This window comes from Myotis nattereri (genome assembly GCF_964212035.1).
Source record: "Myotis nattereri genome assembly, chromosome: 15".
Classification (NCBI taxonomy): domain Eukaryota; kingdom Metazoa; phylum Chordata; class Mammalia; order Chiroptera; family Vespertilionidae; genus Myotis; species Myotis nattereri.
In genome coordinates, this window is record NC_138090.1 from 19,548,464 (window position 1) to 19,571,452 (window position 22,989).

Below are 22,989 nucleotides of genomic sequence, written 5' to 3' on the forward strand. Positions count from 1 at the left end.
CCTTCCCCATAACTGATAGCTATGATGTTTTCCTTTCTCTCACTCAAATATCCACCTCCATTCCACCCATTTGGCTCAAATAGTGGAGACTCAATACTTGCTCCTTATGACAAAAGGCTGAATTCCTACAGTTGGGTTGTTTAGATGCTTCAGAAAAATACAGTCTGGATTGAAATATCTGTCACTTAATGTGTAAGAAGAGGACCTAGGTAAAATGGGAAAGCAAAAATTGATTAAAATTTACAATGTGCTCTTCAAGTTATGTTTAATTAAGCATTTACCAAATGACTGCCATGTTGAAGCAGATAGAAAACAGGTATACAAAGACGCACAGCCCAGCCGGCATGGTTCAGTGGCTGAGTATTGACCTATGAACCAGGAGGTCAACTGCTTCTGCACATTCTCAGTCAGCTGATCAATCTCTTTCATCATTGATTCTTTCTCATCATTTATATTTCTATCTCTCTCTTCCTCTCCCTTCCTCTCTGAAATAAATAATATATATATAATTTAAAAAAAGATTCATATACTCTGCTCCCAAGTGGAAGAGAGAGGGAGAGAGGGAGGGAGGGAGGAAGGGAGGGATGGAGGGAGAGAGAGAGAGAGAGAGAGAGAGAGAGAGAGAGAGAGAGAGAGAGGAGGGGAGGAGAAGGGAGGGAAGGGAAGGAGAAATGATATAGTTCATTATGATGGTACTAAATGTACCATTTTTGGAAATGCCAGCATCATTTTGAGTCCTTTTCTTTTGCTGTATCCAAGGATTCAGAACCATAGGTGAATGCTTTTAAATTATTGACCATATTCAATACCTCTAGCATTGAGAAGAGCCGAGGTAATTGCCCCTCCAGAGAGCTTTCATTCTCCAGTGTGTTCTGCAGTGTTACACAATCTCCTGAGATTTAAAAATCTGTGGCAGGAAACATTTGAGGCTCTCAGTAGCTCTCCAGTGGCAACTGTGACATTTTAAAAATACGCCACTGGACATATCCAGCTATGAAGAAAAACCCAGAAGGTTTTACTCAAAGTTGTTAAGAAATAACCTTTGCTAATTTATAAATGAACTCAGAAGATTTATGAAAAATAAGAAGGAAAACTTTTTTTTCTTTTTTAAAAAAGTACTTTAGTATTTTGAACACCAGAATTTCAAGTATAAGAACACCAATTACTGGCCTTTAGAAAGCTATTTTAATTGATGATACTATTTAGCAAACTCTTCTTGGCTATTTAGATTTCAACATTACAATGTAATGGTTAGACAGTCATCTACTTTACAAAGTGGTGTCCTTGATTTTCAAGTCCCCACCTGGCACCATACATAGTTATTACAATATTGTTAACTGTGTTCCCTGTGCTCTACTTGACATCCCTGTAACTGTTTTGTAACTGCCAATTTGTATTTCTTAATCCCTTCACTTTTTCTGCATAGCCCCCAATTCCCATCCCCCTGGCAACCATCAGTCTGTTCTCTGTATCTATGAGTTTGTTTCTATTTTATTTGTTTCTTTTGCTCTTTAGATTCCATATATACATGAAATCATATGGTTTTTATATTTCTCTGTCTGACTTACTTTACTTAGCATAATACCCTCTAGGTCCATCCATGCTTTCACAAATATGTGATTCCATGATTTTTTATGGCTGACTAATATCCCATTGTGTATATATACCAAAACTTTTTAATCTAATATTTATTGATGGGCACTTGGGTTGCTTCCATATCTTGGCTATTGTAAATATGTACTACACTATTATTTAATTGAAATTTTGTTTAAAACCAGCAAATATATATTTAAAATTCTATTAGATAGGAATGTGCCCTACATTGCAAAGAACTTGAGGTATTGAATGAACTATAATAAAAAATGATTACTTATATTTATTTTTATTCAAGTATAATTATTTTTATTCAATAAATTTAATTGTACTTGAATATATTTAATTTATTATTGTAGCTCTAAAAAATAAAAAGGACCTATCTTCCATATGTGCATATTATGAGTCAATTTACAATGGAAAGTAAATTCTTAGTACTGAGGAAGGAGATAATAATTTTACCGGGAAATCCTGACTCCAATCTATCATTTAAACTTCCTCAGAGCTAATTGAAATACATAGTCATCCCTCAATATGCATGGGGGAATGGTTCCAGGACCCCTGAAGATACAAAAATCTGACAATGCTCAAGTCCCTTATATAAAACTAGAGGCCCAGTGCACAGAATTTGTGCACGGGGGCGAGGGGGGGGGGGTCCCCTCAGCCCAGCCTGCACGTTCTCCAATCCGGGACCCCTCAGGGGATGTCTGACTGCTGACATCCCCTCAGGGGATGTCTGATCGGGCCTAAACCGGCAGTCAGACATCCCTCTCATAATCCAGGACCACTGGCTCCTAACTGCTCACCTGCCTGCCTGCCTGCCTGCCTGATCGCCCCTAACTGCCCCTCCCGCTGGCCTGGTCACCCCACGCAGCCTGCTGCTTGGTCGTTTGGTCACCCCTCACTGACCCCTCTGCGGGCCTGGTTGCCCTTCACTGACCCCCCTGTGGGCCTGGTCGCCCCACACAGCTTGTTGAGTCATCCGTTTGGTTGCGATGGTCACTTAGGCTTTTATATATATAGATGATGTAGTATTTGCATATAACCTATGTTTACATGTGGGCTACAGCAGGCTGTGCCTACACATCACTTTCTCGTGTGGATTCAGCGCAGTGCTAAATTCAAGTTTTGCCTTTTGGGACTTTCTGGGATTAAGAAAATTTTTTCAGCCACTGTTGGTTGAATCTGCAAAAATATGTGTGTAGATTGGGAAGGAGTAGGTAGTGCAGAGATGATGTTCAAGTGGAGTTTGTACTGTAACTGATTCATCTTCCTGGTTGTGACTCGGTGCTTTCTAGAACCTGGTAGAGATTTTCAGTGCTACTTATTACAATGTCTAATCTGCAAAAAGTTAAATAAGCCAACGTTTTGCAGGTGATGTCTGGAATATCATTGATGCACATTTAAAGAAATATCACTACAGAGAATATACATGGGTGGACAAAAGTAGGTTTACAGTTGCAAGTACGCGAAACACAGAGTTTATTCTTGTACCAATTATTGTATTCTTTATTTGTATTGCAACTATAAGCCTACTTTTTCCCACCCCAGTATTCCATTGTTGTCTTCTATAGAGAGAACCTTGCCTGTCCCACATCATGTACACTTAAGACAATATACTCAATGTACTTGCTCAACTAACTCAAACTTCAGGCAGTGAAGTGGGATAGTGGTGCTGGTAGTACAGTCATTAAAAGTAAATATGTTGAATGGAAAAAAAAATAAGCCCAAAGCCTTCAGCAAGAAATTTAAATTCTCTGACCTCCTAATTTTATATCTGAAAGATGGAGACAGAATCTTCCTTACTGAGTTGTTGTAAGACTTTAACCTGGCTGGGACATAGCATGTAATACATGTAGCTGTTATTGCTGTTACTATTTTTTCTAGAGGGCTCCAGTTAAAACATCGTTGGTACACTGGCATGGATCAGTTCACCCTACTAATGTGATAAATGCTGATAAGTGTGAAGTCAATTTGTAATAAATTAGATACTGTGACATATGTCAGGGAAGCACCTCAGTCATGGTTCAAGGAGGGTGTATTTTACATGGAAACTTCTGAGGGTGTATGTAAGTATTTGTTTAAATACATGGTCAACTCAACAGAATTTTGTAGGAACTAACATGAAAATGATAATTCATAGACATCATAACAAAGTAAAAACTATACAACAGGCTTTGTAATTTCAGTTAAGTGTGAATAGAATTATACAGAAAACTAGCATAAAAAAGCATACATTTGAATGAGACTGTTGAGTTTTGTCTTTTATTATGGGAATTATCGGTTTTTAACCATGGTGGTGTTGAAAAGCAAAATGACATATCATGTCCACTTGTATTACTATTATTATATTAAGAGCTCTAAAGATTATTTTAAGCTAATTATTTTAGGTTCTAAAGTCAAATGACAAAATATTCAAAGATTTTTTTTAAATTGTGTTTTGAGTCTAAAAGTGGATTATGGTGGGATATGCAAAGCAATTAAGACATGTGTCTTCTAATTTTAAATTAATTTATGACCTAATTCAAGACATGGTATATATATCTAAGGTAACATTAACAAGTAATATAGTGAGTAGTACTTGCCGATAATATGGGAACTCATATACATTGAAAGACCTGGATGTAAATGACTAACCAGTATTTGGTTTAGTCACAAAGGAATGTTACTAGGTTGTTGGGAGTGTTACAATTGTTTTAAAAAGAGATGAAGGACCTAGAAATGTGAAGGTGCAGCCTACCATCTCATCTAAGGCTTGGAGAGAACTGACATGTTTGTTAGCAGAGTTTAGATCAGTGGTTCTCAACCTTCCTAATGCCGTGACCCTTTAATACAGTTTCTCATGTTGTGGTGACACCTGATTTCATTGTTACAAATTGAACATAATTAAAGCATAGTGATTAATCACAAAAAACAATATGTAATTATATATGTGTTTTCCGATGGTCTTAGGCGACCCCTGTGAAAGGGTCGTTTGACCCCCAAAGGGGTCGCGACCCACAGGTTGAGAACCGCTGGTTTAGCTCTGTGTAGCTGAGGCCCTCAATTTCTTGCTTGCTGTAAATCTGCGACTGTTCTCAGCTTCTCGAGGCCCCCACCATTTCTTGCCATCTGGCCCTCTCTACAACATGGAAGTTTGCTCCTTCAAGGCCAGTAGGAGCCACTTCACTCATGCTTCATGTCTTCTCTGACTTCTTTGTGTCTTTGACCTTTAAGACTTTTTGAAGGGCTTGCCTGATTAGGTGATATGCACTCAGGATAATCTCCCCTTTCAGTATCTAAAGGTCAACTAAACCAGGGATCTTAATTAATTAACTACATCAGCAAAACTGCTTTTGCCATGTAATGTAATCAGAGGAGTGATAGCCCATTGTATTCACAGGTTTTGCTTTTACTCGAGGGGAAGGGGTTCTACAAAGTGTCTGCAAGGGGTGGACTCTTGGAGTCATCTTAGAATTCTGCCTACTGAGGGCTCACACACTTGGCTCTGGGGCCTGTGCCATGATGTTACCTATATTTAAGGAGATGAGGGGCTGGAAACTTCCAAGTGTCCTTGAAATAGTGGTGGTTCTTTGGTAAAGGTGTGGCTTGGTTGGAAAGAATGAGTTTCCAGAGATCACCTGTTCTCTGGTTAACTCATACCTGCTCAGCTTGCTTTTAACTAAATTGTCAAAATCAAGGTGGAAATATCCCCCCATCCCTAGGTCCACAGAACTTGTCTCTTGCTTGATTACAAAATCAAACAACAATTTAGGCAATGAAATGGAAATATCCTCCATTTAATTTCATGTTGTTACTCAGAGAAGCTCGTTATTTCTAATTGGCTTAGTTCCCACCCTTAGTTGGAAATAGCTGTTCATTAAAATAGCTTTATGGATTCACCTACTAAAATGCATTTATCTGCAGAAAAATTCCCTATCACTATGAAACATTTCAGCCTTCATCTTTGAGTGTGATATTTTGAGATATAAATAAGAACTCTCAAAATAATTTAGTAATAAAATTGAGTATTTGTTCACAAATGTCGAAATATCATCTAATATGACTAGAATAGGCATTGAATTGAAGCTTACCCAATTTTCCCTCCAGGAATCAAAGTCTAAAACATGGCAATTTCAGGCTGAAACTACCAGTTAATGGAAATGGCACACAGTTAGGAGGTCATTGTTGCTGTACTGCATGCACACGTGACTTAGCTGAGCATAGCATGAATGCTCTGACCATTCTTATTACTACAGCATCAAGGTGGCCAAATGAAGAGATTCCCCCATGTTCTCTTTTCACTTTCCTTATGAATCATGGCTGCTCAATTTCTGCATTATGTGCAGTCTTCAATTCTATTTTACTGGAGTAAATGAAACTACTCTAAAGCCCAAGAGATAAAAGAAAAAATATGGCCTGTTGGTGCATTAAAAAGTATTCCTTAATAGGAAAAGAATGCATTACAAGGACATTTTACTTCCTTTTTTTAAGGTTAATAATTCTGTGCCAATTTTCTTTTAGAGGGATGGATAACAATGTGGTTAGGCATGCTAAATGCTGCCTTCTCTTTTTTTCTCATTCTCAAGGGATAATTCTTATAATAAGATTTTATAAGAGATATCAAGTTAAATTTTATTCAGTTCCAAGTCTTGATTTTTTTTTTGTATTTCGAATAATAACCACTTAAGGTTGCAATTACAGACACTTGCATAATATTTACTATACTCTCGGTACCAGTATTCTTTATATGCTAATTCATTTAATTTTCAGAAAGCCCTGCTTACCTTAGTATGAACATTATTATCACTTAGAGATGGGGGAAGGCAGTTTAATAAAGTTCTGAAGAGCAGTTAGTGATTCGCAGAGTTAGAACTTGAGCCCATGGAGGATGGCTTTGAAGCTAAACTTGTAATCACTATGCTATGCTATGCTATGCTCTATCTTCTGTGTGAAGTGACAATTAGCAAATGATGCTGACCCTCCAGACACATTCATCCCAACAAGTAGAAACTCAGACCATCTGCAAGGTACTGTAATAATAGAAGCCTGTTCTGCTCAAGTTGGGACCTTCCAGAGGGATGGGATTGTGCTGACTCTTTGGAGGTGTATCATAGAGAATGGGGAGCCATGTCTGAGACTTGGAGAAGAAGCAAGTGGTCAAAATAGAGAGCAGAGCCCTGGCTGGGTGGCTCAGTTGATTGGAGCATCATCCCATACACCAGAAGGTTGCCAGTTCGATTTCTGTCATAGCACATACTTAGGTTGCAGGTTAGATTCCCAGTTGGGGCATGTATGGGAGGCAACTGACTGATGTTTCTCTCTCACATCAGTGTTTTTCTCTCTCTCTCCCTTCCTCTCTCTAAGCATATCCTCATGTCTCAGCTTCATGCATTGAGAAGAGGATTGGGATAATCATTTTTAAAATTTATTTTTCTTTTTATTAAATTTATTGAGATGACATCCTATATAATAAAAGCATAATATGCAAATCAACCGAATGGCAGAATGACTGGTGAGTGGAGGCAGGGCTGGTGAGCAGGTGGTGCCAGGCCAGCCAAGGTGCGTGCCAGTGGGCAGAGGGAGGGGATGGTGATCAGGGGGCTGCTATGCCCAACAGCGGTGGAGGGGCGATTGGGGGTGGGGTAGCCGGGGGGCAGGGCCATCAGTCGGACATCCCCTGAGGGCTTCCAGACTGTGAGAGGTCGCAGGCCGGGCTGAGGGACCCCCCCCCCCCCAGTGCACGAACTAGGCCTCTAATTGGTTAATTAAGATTACATAGGCTACATGTGTACATTTCCATGATACATGACCTTTGGGATAATCTTCCAGGTGACTTTGGGAATGATATTGTGTTGTCTATCTGAAATTATAATCATAATGTGAATTCTATTTCTAACTCAATGACTTACTCATAACAGTGGGCAATATTTTGAGCCACAGAATCTGGAAAAAAAAATTCATTTATTGATTCTATAGGTTGGTAACTCTGGTAAGCAGAGTAATGGCCTCCTATGGATGTCCACATCCCGATCCTTGGAATTACCCAGGTGGGTCCAGTGAAATCCCCAGAATCTTTAGAAGGTAAAGAGGGCCCCAGGAGAGTCAGGGAAGGAGATATAATGGATAGAAGCAGATATCAGAGGGTCCTGTGGAATGAGGTCAGCCTCTAGAAGCTGGAGAAGGGAAAGAAACAGGTTGTTCCCTGGAGCTTCCAGAAGCAATGTCGCCTTGCTGACATTGTGACTTTAGCCCAGTGAAAGTAATTTTGGATTTCTGACATCCAGAACTGAAAGATAATAAATTTGTGTTGCTTTAAGACCCTAAGTTTGTAGTAATTCGTTACATCAGCAACAGCAAACTAATACAGCAGCCATGTATTTCCTCTGCCTCTGTGCCTGGGCTATGAAAAACAAGCTGTGGTCTACAGTAATCACTGAAGATTTTTCACATGAACCTGTTAAAGAAGAAGAAAAAGAGAGAAGAAACATTATTTATACTATACATTTAAACCCATTTTATTTTAAAGACATGTCTCCATTTCCATTTGACTTTAGTTCTTTTATCAGAGACTTAAAGTCAATTTAATCTACAGTATTTGCAATAAATGGAGGGATCCCATAAATGCTTACCCATGAGTTTAAACTGTAGACATTCCAGAATCTTTGTATGAGCTAATGAAGACAGAGCTCATTGGACTCATTTGTACATACTATTTTCTATGTCTTTCATCCTTTTTCTTGTTTAACTATATGTCATTATGTGTTTAAATTGTCAATGGCATATGCCCCATGTTTGGTGGACATCATTTTAATTTGTATTTATCATTTTTTTATGATCAGTTTTTAACCTTACAAGAGCTTTCTTTAAATTGGGCTTCATTTTTATTAACTCACAGCATACTTTATCTTATCCAATTTATATACCTATTAATGTTCTAAACCTCTCCCCACTTCCATTCCACACAAAAAATCCCTTTATATCACTGCATTAAACATCTGCCATTCTACAATCTTATTATTTGAATTATTGAGTATTATGATTATTAAAGTTTCTCTTCAAGTTCTTTTTAATCAAAAGTCCATTCTGACATGTAGAGTTGGTCATAAAAGGAGCTGATTGAAGATACATGTCCAGGTCTTAAAGGTCCTCATCGTGATGTCCCTGTGGCCGTTTTATCTGCCAGTAACGGTCTGCAACATGTGCAGATTCCCAGAGCTGCCATACTCTTTACTTTTTAATTATTTCTTCCACCTCTTTACCTTTGCTTGATTTTGTTTGGTGAATTTGTAGGTCTTCCTGTCCTAATATCTGGACTTTAAATAGTTGCCATTAAACCTCTAAAATCAATCAGCCGCTGGCTGTGCTATCATTAAAAGTTAACTGCCTTCCCATTAATCCATTAATTGTGAAGATTAATTGGGAAAGCTCTTCCAGCTTGGGACACAGAAGCCAGTGTTTGCCTCCAAGTGAAAGCTTATCCCGTTAACACCATAGTATTAACAATTATATATATAACTATATATATAGTCTTATATAGGAGAAAATGCATAGAAACTTACAGGCTGCAGCTAAAATGAATTACTTGACAACTAGAAAATCACTCTTGCCTTTTAGCTTAGCTCTAGAAAAACATACTGATAAATATTTACTTGTTTTAAGTTGCAGCAGTATGTTATTTTTTAAGTTACTGATTGACAAAGTTAGAAGGTCATCCTTATTTAATATATCTAAGCTAGTATCCTCAAGTGAATGTTAATTTTTATGTCAATCTCAAGTTAATACTTAAAGAAGGTAAAGAATTTAGCAGTAGTTTGTACTCAATGGTATTTAATTGAGTTAAATGTTATTTTATATAATAATCAGAGATAAAATCAGGAAAGGCCCATATTTTATCACCTGCTTTCATGAAAAATTATACTTTATTCAAGCCCAGTGGTATCATCATTGGTTCTTAACATATATTCTTTTTTTCTTACCAGAATGTCACGGTGCATCAGCTGCCTCCACACACTGTCAGTTGACATAGATACATTGGGAGAAAGAGGTGGGATGTGACACGGTAACCATTTCTTTAATCTTTAAAAAGCCTCATGAAACAGTATGAAAAGTATAAAGGCATTTAGGAAAGGAGCACTGGCTAGAAATTAATTTGCAGATCTATTTTAGTGATTTCCAAACCAGCATAGTCCTGGCAAAACTACACCATAGACAAAGTAAGGCTGAATGACCTGGAAAGGGCAAGTTTAAAACCTCCCCCATGTCATTCTCAGAATCAGTAATTCATCCTAGATAGAATCAGTAATTCATTCTAGCTATTTCCATCCTGAGTAACTAGGATGAACTACTCAAAGTGCACCTTCCACAGAAGTGACAACCTAGAGCAAATCCATAGATTTTTTTTTTTTTTAAATCAGGAGGATGCTGCTGCGTTTCAAACATACTTGGGTCTTCTGTAGATACTTAGGATGGACTTTCTTTGACATGCTGAGTCAATGCCTTGGGGGTTACAATTGTGAGGGTGAGCCTACAGAGTTGGGAAGAGCTTATTAGCATAGAAATAAATGAAGACCCATCCAAATTAGAACAAGCAAAAGCTATTTGTTTAGAGGTCACTATAGCAAGGGATTCAGCCACCATCAACTGTGTTTGACAGAGACTCACTGGTGGCCAAGGGCCAGGGAAAACTTTATAATGGGAAAAAGGGGAAGGCTTCTGTATGCTCTGATTGGGGGCCAAAGATAGAGGGATGAAAGCAGGGGTACAAATTATTAACCAAGTCCTAGCTGTTTTGAGCTAATTGCTACAGGGGTTATTGTCTGACTCTCTGGGCTGGCTACTAGATCATAGGTTGGCTTCCCGAGCCGGTAGTTGCCCGTTATGATCCTGAGTTCTGTTTTTGTATGAAGTCTGGCTGTTGTCCATTTGCATATTCAATCTCTCATTGGGCAGGAGTCAGAGGTGCACCAGGGACATGTGTCATGCCTGGGCATGGAGATGGGACTCCACGGATCCTGAAACTAGACCTGCATAATTTGTAAAAATAACTCAGACTTGGTTTAGGGTTAGAGAACAATATTGTTGCCTAACTCTTGGATGAAATTTGACCTTTGCACAATATTTTTTATATTTGTTAGCATAATTCCATTCTTTCTTAGTTGATGATTTACAGTTTCAACTGGATGACAATTTCAATAATATAGATTGGAATAAAACATTTTGTTCAAGGAAATAGATTTCTTGAAGGGAAGGTCATTCATTAATCTTGAATCCATCAATGGAATATTGGACTAGGTCTAAATAAACTTTATTTGTTTTCTGAATAGACTGAGATTCTAACATTTCCAAAGCTCCCTATCAATGGTCCCATTGCTGCCTCTAGTATATAGAATTTTTAAAGATTTAAAGCATGTTTGTGATGTATCCTAGCTTATCCTGTCCTTCTCCAATGAATATTTCTGTGGGAAACATGGTTCATTAGCAGGCATGCAAGTCTTCCAAAAAAGAGGTTGTTGTTACTCATTGGCAACTAAGCAGAATGCTACTGAAAATCAGCCTTTTTTATTGTCAAGCATATTTATTAATTTTTTTATTTATTTAAATTTATATTTCTTGTTTAAAGTACTACAGATGGCCCCCCTCCCCATTGAGTCCCCCCCATGCTCCCTACCAGGCCTTCACCAAGTATATTTTAGATGCCTAGTACTGTTCTTATTTCAACAGTGTACTGGCTCAGAATATGAGCTCTGTGCCCTTGGTTAAATTATTTAACCATTGTGTCCCTTTCTCTTTAATTTTCCAGTGGAGTTAATAGTATCAAATAGTATAGCATATTTGTCAGGATCAAATGTGTTAATACATGTAAAGCACTGAGGACATAAACAGCCAATAATATATACCCATTATCTTAGTACAGGTAATATTACACAGAGATTAAGAAAATTGAATTACTTTTATTAAAAACTGAACAGCTTTTACTTACTTGAGAATTATGCATTAAATCCCTTTGTAAAAAAAATTAAATTACTTTTGATAGAGCTATATTAAAATACTTTCAATATAAGCTTGCATCTCTATTTATAAAAGGCTATTGAAAATTTTCACATACACAGTTTGCCAGAGATCTAATTTATCATTGTCTTTTTAATGACAGTGGCTTTTCTCTTACATGAAGAGTAAATGGCGAGTTTTCTGAGTTATTGACCTGAAAGCTGTGTGTGTGTGTGTGTGTGTGTGTGTGTGTGTGTGTGTGTGTGAGAGAGAGAGAGAGAGAGAGAGAGAGAGAGAGAGAGAGAGAGAGAGAGAACGTCTCAGCACAAGTTAGGTCATTTCCCCTCTAAGTATATGAATATTCTAACAGAATTCAATGAAATTCTCCATATGGAATCAGTGTATAGATTTTTTTAAATGAAAAAGGCCAAAAACTATAGTTTCACATTTTCAACTGTATATCAAGGTTAATGTGGAAATCCTGACATAACTATGAAAAGACGTGAACAAAAAGCAATAGGATTTTGGAAAAGCATAGAGTAGTAAGAGATGTTCATTTCTTCCTCTAATAGAAAACAAACAAACACTGGTTAACCAAACATTCCCTGCTGCCATTTTGAATTGTACCAGCCTTTCTCCTTGATGACTGTATTTTCAAATTCCACTAGTGATGGAGTCTGCAGGCTCTCCTGAGCTCCTTTTACCTAGAATGTGCCCCCCGCCCATGGTCAAGGTTCCTTCTTTATTAAGGTTTATCAAGCTCCACCTGGTTCGGTTCTGCGTTGGGGCTGTGCAGCTGGGTGAGGGGTGGGGGAGAGTGGGAGCTAAGTCCCAGCACGTAGTGCGGCAGCTAGAAACCTGCAGGAAAGCAGTCCAGGCCCCTCCGTTCTCTTCTCCTGGAAACCAGATTCGGGCCAGAGCTCTCTTTCTGGGAGGTAGGCAGCCCTGTCCTTCCCATGTGGAGGTGGTAGGGGTACGATAAGCAACACTGGCAGCCATGAAGTCCTCAGTCTCCCAGAGGCCCATCCTAAAAGTTGGAGAGGGTAGCAAAGAATTTCCATTTTACTCCAGCAATTTAGAAACTTATCTTCTGGTATCAAAAGATAGCAGAGGGGAGCTGGGAGCAAGGGGCCTTTGTGCCTGCCAACACAGAGCAAAAGCTGAATGGCACCTGAGCAAGTGGTATATACTTGGAGGTGATATGCAGGAAGAGGAGAGAGGTGAGTGGGCTGCAATACTAGGAGAGAACTGGAGGAGAAGTAGGATCCACAGCCTGAGCTGCACATCTGTTCAGGTGAGGGAAGGAGGCTGCGGAGGGAGAGGGTCCAGGACCAGCCTCCCCACTCCACGTTTGGCCCAGGGTCCCCCTACTTGGCAGCTTATATCGTGAGCAGTACTTTGGAGACTTGTAGGGGTGGGTACATTATATATTTACATATGTAAATCACATATATTGAATACTGTACATATGTACTGTACATATAACACATATATACTATAGTAAAATATGTGGTATTACTTTTATACTATATATTATAATATGTATCTATGTATATGCTATTATGTAATAACTAGAGGCCCGGTGCACAAACATTTGTGAGAGGGGGTCCCTCAGCCTGGCCTGTGCCCTCTCGCAGTCTGGGACCCCTCGGGAGATAACGACCTGCTGGCTTAGGCCTGCTCCCGGGTGACAGAGGGCAGGCCCAATCCCTAGGTGCAGCCCCTGGTCGGGCTCAGAGCAGGGCTGATTGGGGAGTTGGGACGCCGCCCCCTGTCATGCACAGAGCAGGGCGGATCGGGAGGTTGCAATGCCACCCCTAGTCACGCTCAGGGTAAGGCCGATTGGGGGGTTGGGGCACCGCCCCCTGTCACACTCAAGGCAGGGTCGATAGGGAGGAAAGCAGTCCAGGCCCCTCCGTTCACTTCTCCTGGAAACCAGATTCGGGCCAGAGCTCTCTTTCTGGGAGGTAGGCAGCCCTGTCCTTCCCATGTGGAGGTGGTAGGGGTACGATAAGCAGGGGTACGATACGCCACCCCCTGTCACGCACAGAGCAGGGCCAATCGGGGTTGGGGCGCTGCCCCCTATCATGCACAGAGCAGGGCTCATCAGGGGAGTTGGGGCTCCGTACCCTGTCACGCACAGAGCAGGGTTGATCAGGGGGTTGAGGAGCTCCCCCGTGTCACGCACAGAGCAGGGAGGATCAGGGGGTTGGGGCACCGCCACTGTCACACTCAGGGCAGGGCCAATTGGGGGGGGGGGGTTGGGGCGCCACACCCTGTCACACACAGAGCCGCAGGGCGATCAGGGGGTTGGGGAGCTCCCCAGTCACACACCTAGCTGGGCCGATCAGGGGGTTGGGGCGTCACACCCTGTCACACACAGAGCTGCAGGGCGATCAGGGGGTTGGGGAGCTTCCCCCTGTCACGCACAGAGCAGGGCCGATCAGGGGGTTGAGGAGCTCCCCCCTGTCACACACAGAGCAGGGCGGATAGGGAGGTTGTGGCCCCGCCCCCTGTCACACACAGAGCCACAGGGTGATCAGGGGGTTTCGGCACTGCCCCCTGTCACGCTGATCCCGGTGCTGGGAGGCCTTGTTGCTCCGCTGATCCCGGTGCTGGGAGGCATATTACCCTTTTACTATATAGGATAGAGGCCTGGTGCACATGTGGGGGCCAGCTGGTTTGCCCTGAAGGGTGTCCTGGATCAGGGTGGGGATCCCGCTTGGGTGCCTGGCCAGCCTGGGTGAGGGGATGATGGCTGTTTGCATCTGGTCACACCCCCTTTTGGGTGGGGGTCCCCACTGGGGTGCCTGGCCAGTCTGGGTGAGGGGCTGAGGGCCGTTTTCAGGCCGGCAGGTGACTGAAGCTCCCAACCTGTCCTTTTTTCCTTTTTTTTAAATTCTGGGCCAGTTTTAGCTCTGAGGCTTGGCTCCAGCTATGAGACCTCCACTGCTGAAAGCAGGTTTCTGGCCTTTGTTTACCTTCTGTATTTGAAACAATGTTGCGGTCCTGCTGGCTGAAGCCCGGGGTTTTGTTTAGCTTCTGTATTTGTTACAATGTTGCTTAGAGTGCAGCTTAGAGGCCGGCAAGGCTGCCGGGAACTTCCTCCGTCACTGAAGCAAGCAAGCCTCTCTGTTCATGTCAGCTGCCTGGCTGCCAGCCGTCATCTTGGTGGGCAGTTAATTTGCATATCTCACTGATTAGCCAATGGGAAGGGTAGCGGCCGTATGGCTAATTACCATGTTTCTCTTTTATTAGATAGGATGTTTGCATTATAATATACATGTGTGTATATGTATGTTATAATACATGTGTATATGTATATATATATGTATTATATGATTTTAACACAGATACAAATATTATACATACACACATTTAATATATAATATAATATATGTATACTAATGTATTTGTAATACATGTACCTATATATGTCCCTGGCAAAGAACAAAGGTCTGATATAGTACTTTATTAAAAAAGGCAAAACAATTATGTTTTGAACTGAAATAGTATGTTATTTCAGATTAGAAAAGCTCCTGACTTAAATGCCTATATATTTATGCATTCTGAATAATGATTAGATGCGCTCTGAAAAGCTGTAAATTAGAGCTAATAATTACTGAAATTTGAGAGGAAGCTGAGAGTTCTCACTGAAAGGTGAGTTCAGAAGACTAGTTTCCTGGGTTGTTTTGACACCCAGTCTAAAGTGAGTGTGGAGTAGGGCTTCTCAGCTGCTGCACTGTAACATGTCCAGCAGTACCCCGGCCTCCACCCCCACATTCCAGTCATGCCTCCAAGTTGTGATGACCAGAGTGCCTCCAGAAATTGCTCAGTGTCCCCTGGGGCAAAATCAGCCCCAGTTGTGGTTCTCAGCTTTCCATGACCAGGGCCTGCGTTTTAATGTATTTATTGGTGCAGCCGGAGAAAACTGGTTTTCTGGAATTAAATTCACTGGAGACTGACACTTCAGAATTTCATTTCATTAAAGTCTAGAGGGAAATATTCCTTTTACTCACACCAGACTCATTATTGCTGTCTCAGACCCCCTCCCCCGCCGCCCCCCCCCCCCCCCCCCACTTCCCAGTGTCAAGACTATTGAAGGTTAAACAAATAGCTTGGCACACCTGGAATTGGAGTACACAACTTTTTGAGAGATATTTTATTCACGTTATTAAGGTATCTGATGAAATTCCTACACTCCAAACCTAAAGAAATCATCATTGTGTTCATTGTGTCCTTGCATACTGGATTCTAGACCCCAATGCAGTTTGTAAATATTAGGGCCCCATGCCAAGGAGAGGGGCAAATTGACCAAACTCCTGTGTCTCAGTCACCTCATCTGTAACATAAAAATAATATTAGAACCTTAAAGAGGAGGGGTACAGATACTGTATGTCAAATGGTTGTTCTTAGCACAAGAGCACTCACGGAGCGTGTGCTAGTGTGCCAATTATTTAAGTTTTATGTAAGAATAATTTTAGAATATTTTGTTGCTAAATAATATACAACAGATTGTGGGGAAGTGTATAAGCTTATAAGCTCATGGTAAAAAAATATAATGCCATGTAACGTCACTCAGACCAACAACTAAAATGTTACCAAACATCAGGACCCCCCCCTATCAGCACCCCATCTATTTCCCATATCACATGTTCCTCTCCCCACAAATGGAATAAACACTCTCTTATTTTAATACCATTCTTTTTTTTTAGCTAAAAATAGAACAGGCTTCATCCTCAGTTTGTAGTGGCAAAACAAATGAGCAATAAATACATGCCTTCTAGAGGGATGGATTGCAGTAGAGACATTTTACATCCAAAACATTTATTTGAATCTGCATAATTGATTGTGAATTTCAGTTAAATACCTTTGTCTCATTCTGACCCAAATACTAATAATAATTCAAAAATGACTGTACTCCTGGTAAACACACACATGTGCACCCTCTCCCCGGTATAGATAATGCGCTCACTTGTACATGCAAACACCCAGGTCTTAGTTTCCACAGTGTACTTAAGCATTTTGCTTGTGATTGGGCATAATCAGAATTTCCTTCAGTACTCCCTGGATTGTATGTCTTTTAATGTCTGCACTCCTTAATACTTGAATTACAACTAGATTGACAGTGTCAGCTATTTCAGCCAATCAATAGACATGCAGGACCTGTGGGCCAGTTATCAAATCTGTCTTAAGAGTTAGCTAAAGAATTTAAGGTGTGAAAGAAGAAAAAGTAAACTTCAAATGAAAATGAGATGATCTTAAAAAATAAAATGCTATCTTAGGCAAATTCTTCTGTAAGGCATTCAAATGTTAAGTTGGTAAGTTTTTACTTATCACTTATACTTTAAATATTTAGCTTTAAAGAAAAACACTATTTCAAATAGCAGAACTGCAGAAAAATGTTATGGTTTGAATATTTAAGCAATAAAACTGCTAGTGATCATTAAAAAAATTATGTCCAAGCAGAATAAGTTTCATAAAATTTCAGAATGCTCTATCAGTGGTTCTCAACCTGTGGGTCGTGACCATCGGAAAACACATAGAACATATCAGATATTTACATTACGATTCATAACAGTATCAAAATTACAGTTATGAAGTAGCAACGAAAATAATTTTATGGTTGAGGGTCACCACAACATGAGGAACTGTATTAAAGGGTTGCGGCATTAGGAAGGTTGAGAACCACTGCTAGATAATTTTTAATTTAATTTAAATTAAATTGCTTATTACTAATTAAAAGTTGGGACAGTAACCCTGCATGATTTTAAATTACCAGTATGTATTACATCCCAAATACTTTCTGATTAGAGCAAAAATGGCAACAACTTAATAATTGTGTAAAATAAAAGACAGATACTTTGCATAGAATGAAGACAGCTGAATAAAATAAGCATGTATGGATATCATGGTCCACATGATCCTATTCTTACATTTTTCCTGTCCCTTTGTGTCTTATTTTTAAATTTTATATGTGATACACATGAAAGGATAGATAATAGACATGCGTATACCTTCCTATGTATTCTTTTAGCATATTTATATATGCATATATTGCCTTATTTTAGAATTAACCACTATCCTAAATTTTATGCTTCTCATTTATTTGAACTTTTTTTATTTTTAAGTTTTTAAAATATTTTCTTGAATTTACTAGAGTTACATTGGTTAATAAAATTATGTAGGTTTCAGGTATACAGTTCTGTAATATATCATATGTATATTGTACTGTGTTTACCATCCCGAGTCAAGTCTCATTAATAGATTTTTTTAAATCATATATGCCCCCAAACAAATATTACTTAGCTTTGCTTGTTTTTAAGATTCTCAAGACTATGAAACATGTTGTATGGTCTTCTATAACTTTTTAGTTTTCACTGAAAATTTTGTTTCTGAGATCCTACTTTTTTTTTTTTTTTTGGTGGGTGTGTGTGTGTATTGGTATAGTTCCTTTTTACTGTTGGATGTTATTCCATTATGAAAAGTACTAAGCTTTATTGATCTGTTCTTTGGTATTTGGATGTTTGGATTGCTAACGATTTTTTGCTATGATGAGCAATGTTGCTAGAAATTGCACATGTCTTCTGGTGTACAAATGCGAGAGTTTCTATAGGTCACTGCTTCCCAACCTTTTTCTTTTCATGGAATACAGGAAATACTTGTTTTTGTATTGTGTCTGTGAGTAAGATCTCAAAGTGCCTGGAGAGCAGTGATTCATTGTAGGGACACTCTCTCCAGGAGGACCTGTCAGTGGATTTGGTGGAACATGGGGTATGGAAGGTTGAAGTGGACAAATTGTTTTTTAAAAGTAGTTGCTCAAATTTGCAGTCCCACTAGGAGTCCTTTGGAGCTTCTCTAGGCCCACACTGTTCAGGGGTCCTCAAACTACGGCCCGCGGGCCACATGCAAATACAAGTATTGTATTTGTTTCCGTTTTGTTTTTTTACTTCAAAATAAGATATGTGCAGTGTGCATAGGAATTTGTTCATAGTTTTTTTTTAAGCTATAGCCCGGCCCTCCAACGGTCTGAGGGACAGTGAACTGGCCCCCTGTTTAAAAAGTTTTGAGGACCCCTGGTCTGGATGATCTGGTGTTGTCAGACTTCTGGAATCTTGCTAATCTAACATCTGTGAAATAGTATCTAACTGCAGTCTTGATTTACACTTCTTTTTTTCTGATGAGCTTGAAAATCAGTTTATATTGGTTCGGTTTGGTGATCTCTCTGGTTTTGGCTTGTGCCATTTTTTGTCCTGATGTGTTTTCTAACGGATTTAAAGGTAGTTTTTATTTTTCTTTATTTTATTTTGTTTTCCTTAATTTGGAATACAAATTGTATAATGTTTTGCAAGTATTTTCTATGTGTTGGTATATTTCTTTTCATTTTATGTAACTTTTGGCCATCATAAGTTCTTAATTTTTATATAGTAAAATTTAGAAATCTTTCCTTAATAAGTATATTTATAAATTTAGGTATACTGATTGGGTATTTTTGTTTCTTGTTTAAGTAAAACTTTTCTACTTGAAGGTATTATATTATTTTGTCATTTCTATGAAGTTTGCCTTCTCTTTTTTCATATTCTCTTGTCTTTAAGTTTTTTTCTTTTCTTATTGAACTTAGTAGACCTGCATGAGAAGACTGTGTATAAGCAAAGGGCATATTGTTATAGATTCTAGTTTTTCTTGTTTTGTTTGGTTTGTTTGTTTTTCTTACCTATTGAAGCCAGGAAAGCTGTCAGCACTGTACTAATCCGGATGGATTTCTTCCTCCTGGCAGATGACTGTGATGAGCCTCTGGTGCCTGCCCTGTCTCAGGCCTCGTTCAGCAGTTCATCCGAACTCTCTAGCAGCCATGGTCCTGGATTTGCAAGGCTAAACCGAAGAGATGGTAAGCCTGTTGCTTTTTCTTCCCCTCTGAGGATCATGATGAATCTCATTAATTTTCCGTTCTCTTTTAATAAACTCAGTATAAATGATATGTTGTAAATGAAGTAAATTTCTAAATAAGCAAATGGTAGAAGCTCATGTGATGTACATGACGTGTAGGGTTGGTTCTGGCATGGCAGAGGGATGCATCCCATTTTAATCCTGTATGATCATTTCAGCACCTGAAGAGCTGAAATCCTTCAATCTGGCAAGCTTTTTTATATACCCTATAAAATAAACTTTTCTACAACAGTACAGATGGTCCCTGACTTGCAACGGCTTGACTTAGGATTTTTTGACTTTATGCGAAAGCAATACACACTGATCATTTCCTGAGCTAGGGATAATGTGGTACCACACTCTCAAATGATGATGGGTGGTGGCTGTGAGCCATAGCTCCCAGTCAGACACGTGATCACAAGCTTAAACAATTGATACTCTATAGTGTACTATGTTCCAGCCATTTTTTTGCTATTGTGTTCTGAGTATGTTTAAGGTAGGCTAGGCTAAGCATGTGTTCAGTAGGTTAAGTATATTAAATGCATTTTTGACATAAGATCTTTTCAACTTATGATGGGCTCAATGGGAGGTAACCCTATTGTAGTTCTTTTAAGCTACAATCCTTATGTATACAGTAGCCATCAAAATTTCATTGGCCCTATGTTTCAAGATAAGCAAGGAAGTTTGCAAAAAGAAGTACTTTTAAAAGTTACTAGTTATTTAAAAATAATAAACTCTCAGTGTGTTTCCTTCTCAATGTGGATGATTTGATTTGCTCTCCTGTTGACCGTTAGGTTGTGTTTAATTGCTCGAATTTGTTTGTAGGAAAGTGCATATAATTCATTGGCAACTTGCTATAGAAATAAGAGAGAATTTCAAAAGTCTGCACTTGGGGACAGAATATGATCGTGGTCCCTTTTCATAATCTGCTAAGGCAAAAACCATCTGTGCATGTATTCTATGGTGATACTAACACAGAAAACATTTTGAACAACCATAAAGCAGTACACACTGACATCATATATTATTAAAACCGTGATTTGCTCATTTATTATCCCCTTCTAGCATGCCATATGTCAGCCACCTCTTCTAATTTTACTGCTTGATGTTATCCTTGGTCTGTTTAATGTTTGAGTACATTGAACATTAGGCATAGCAAGTAGATCATGCATGCATGTGTGTGTGTGTCTGTCTGTGTTTTGTCATCTGGTACACATTATAAATATCTAACAATTGAGCATGATTTTAGATTTTAGTTTATTTCATTTTAAAATTTTATCTCATATTATTTGAGACAATTACTAATGTGTTTCTTTTATATAGACATAACTACGTGTGTTTCTGAGTGTGAGAGTGTCAGCAAGAGTAATCACTGCGATCCTTGTAGAATGGGGAATTGGGAGGGCCTTGAATATTTTTGTGTTAACCTTTTACTTTGATTTGCCTTGTAGTGAGAGTTATTGGCCACATTGGACTATCTCTCCCTATTTTCAGTTCTGAATCCCTTATTGATCACAGGGAAGTGAGCTTTCCTCAACCCTCTGAAGGCCCATCCTGACCCTGTACCCAAGGTCTTCCCAGTAGGAATGCTGCCGTCACAGCACTGCTCTGGGATGAGGTCCATCTTGTGCTCCTTTAAAGTAAAGCAGAGTTTAACATTGGCCACCATTCCCTTTGAGTAATAAAAGCTTTCATAGGATCTGGCTCTTGGAAAGAGATACAAAATTTAATTTAACTATCTTTATTTCATTTGTTGAGGTTCAATAAATCACAAAAAGTATATATAAGTTATTAATTGGGTAAAATTATATTTTTCATTAATTCACATACTCATCAGAAACCTCCATCAGTGGGACTCATTTTCATTCTTAATTCGTTTCTATGGCTCTTGGTGAAACACAATATCAAACTTCATGAATCTCATTTGCATGTTAATGAAACAGAGAAACAAAACAGGCTCATTTTAATTATCTTTTGCTGGTTGTCAACCTACTTGATTACATTTTTCTTTTACATTTAGTTTTTCTTCCCCCCCCGTCATAATTACATGAAGCGTTCACAAAGGAACGTCAGATTTTGAGTGATTTATTAAAGTCTATATATTATTTCTAGTATGGCAACATTCCTTGTAGTGTTTAGATCAGGCTATGGAAGGGTATTCAGCCAAGTTAGCAGGTCATGTATTAAATCGACTGAATCAGCAACTAAAGGCCCTACTGTCCTACAAGCACAGGTAAGGTGACCTCTTTCCTGTGGACTCTGGAAATCTTAGAGCCAAAGAATGGCAGACAAGAAGTGAGAAACCAAGTTCAATAGCCCACTGCCTTCCCTCTGTGCAGTAGGAACTATGAAAACGATTAGGCCCTCTAGGGGGGACTGAAGTCAGGAAAAGTTTTCATGTTCTTATTTCTGCTAGCAGGGAAGAAGAAAAAGGAATTTTTTTTTTTAGGTATGTTAATTTAAATTTTTTACTTGAGTGCCAATGTGGGTTGAATTGTGTCCTTCAAAGGAAACTTTTACATCTTGACTTGGTCCCTATAAATGTGATCTTATTTGCACATAGGGTCTCTGCAGATATGTTACGGTTCTATCGGATTAGAGGGGGCTCCAAATAAGGCCTTATCAGGAGAAGGAGAATTGGAGACACACAAGGATAGAAAAGACAGATGGAAGGCAGAGTGAAGACAGAAGCAGAAATTGGAATGATGTAGCTACAAACCAGAAAAAGTCATGTGTTGCATGCAACTACTGGAAGCAAGGAAGAGGCAAGGAAGGCTTCTTCTCTGAGGCCTACTGAAAGAGATGAACCTGCTGACACCTTGATTTTGGACTATAAGCCTCCAAAACTGTCTGAGAAAAAAATCTGTTCTTTTAAGCTGCCCAGTTAGTATATGGTGTTCCCGCAGCTCTGAGAAACTAGTACAAGTGCCAGTGAGTAAATAACTTCTTTTCCTACTCTCTTTGCACTGGAAAGATGCATCTCAATTTAAACCTGGCAGACTCCATAGCTCAGAGAAGTGTAATCCAAACTTAACTCTAAACAACACATCACAAAACAATCACTGCTAATCCTGGCTATAAAATAGAACTTAATCTCCCTCTATCTCAGGGGGCCTCAAACTATGGCCCGCGGGCCACATGCAAATACAAATATTGTATTTGTTCCCGTTTTGTTTTTTTACTTCAAAATAAGATATGTGCAGTGTGCATAGGAATTTGTTCATAGTTTTTTTTTAAACTATAGTCCGGCCCTCCAATGGTCTGAGGGACAGTGAACTGGCCCCCTGTTTAAAAAGTTTGAGGACCCCTGCTCTACCTTGACATAATATTTCCATTGTTGTAGTTTCAGTATTGTTTGAAATATAATGGACAACTTAAATTTTTATTATTGTCGATGTAGAATTCAAACAGGTTCCAGTGCACCATTTGATAGTCTATCAAATGTATGCTCTTAGAAGAGAATTTAAAGAAGCCATATATGTAGAACTGCTCCTGGGGTTG

General features: G+C 39.2%; 1 protein-coding gene across 1 annotated transcript in view; it reads left to right on the top strand.

The window, feature by feature from the left end:
• Positions 1-22,989, top strand: part of CNTNAP4 (contactin associated protein family member 4) — a 242,690-nt gene that overhangs the window by 18,662 nt on the left and 201,039 nt on the right. Inside the window, exon 2 of the mRNA XM_081107966.1 lies at positions 19,340-19,450. Within this exon, the coding sequence (XP_080964092.1) occupies positions 19,340-19,450 (111 nt within the window). The remainder of the gene's footprint in view (positions 1-19,339; positions 19,451-22,989) is intronic.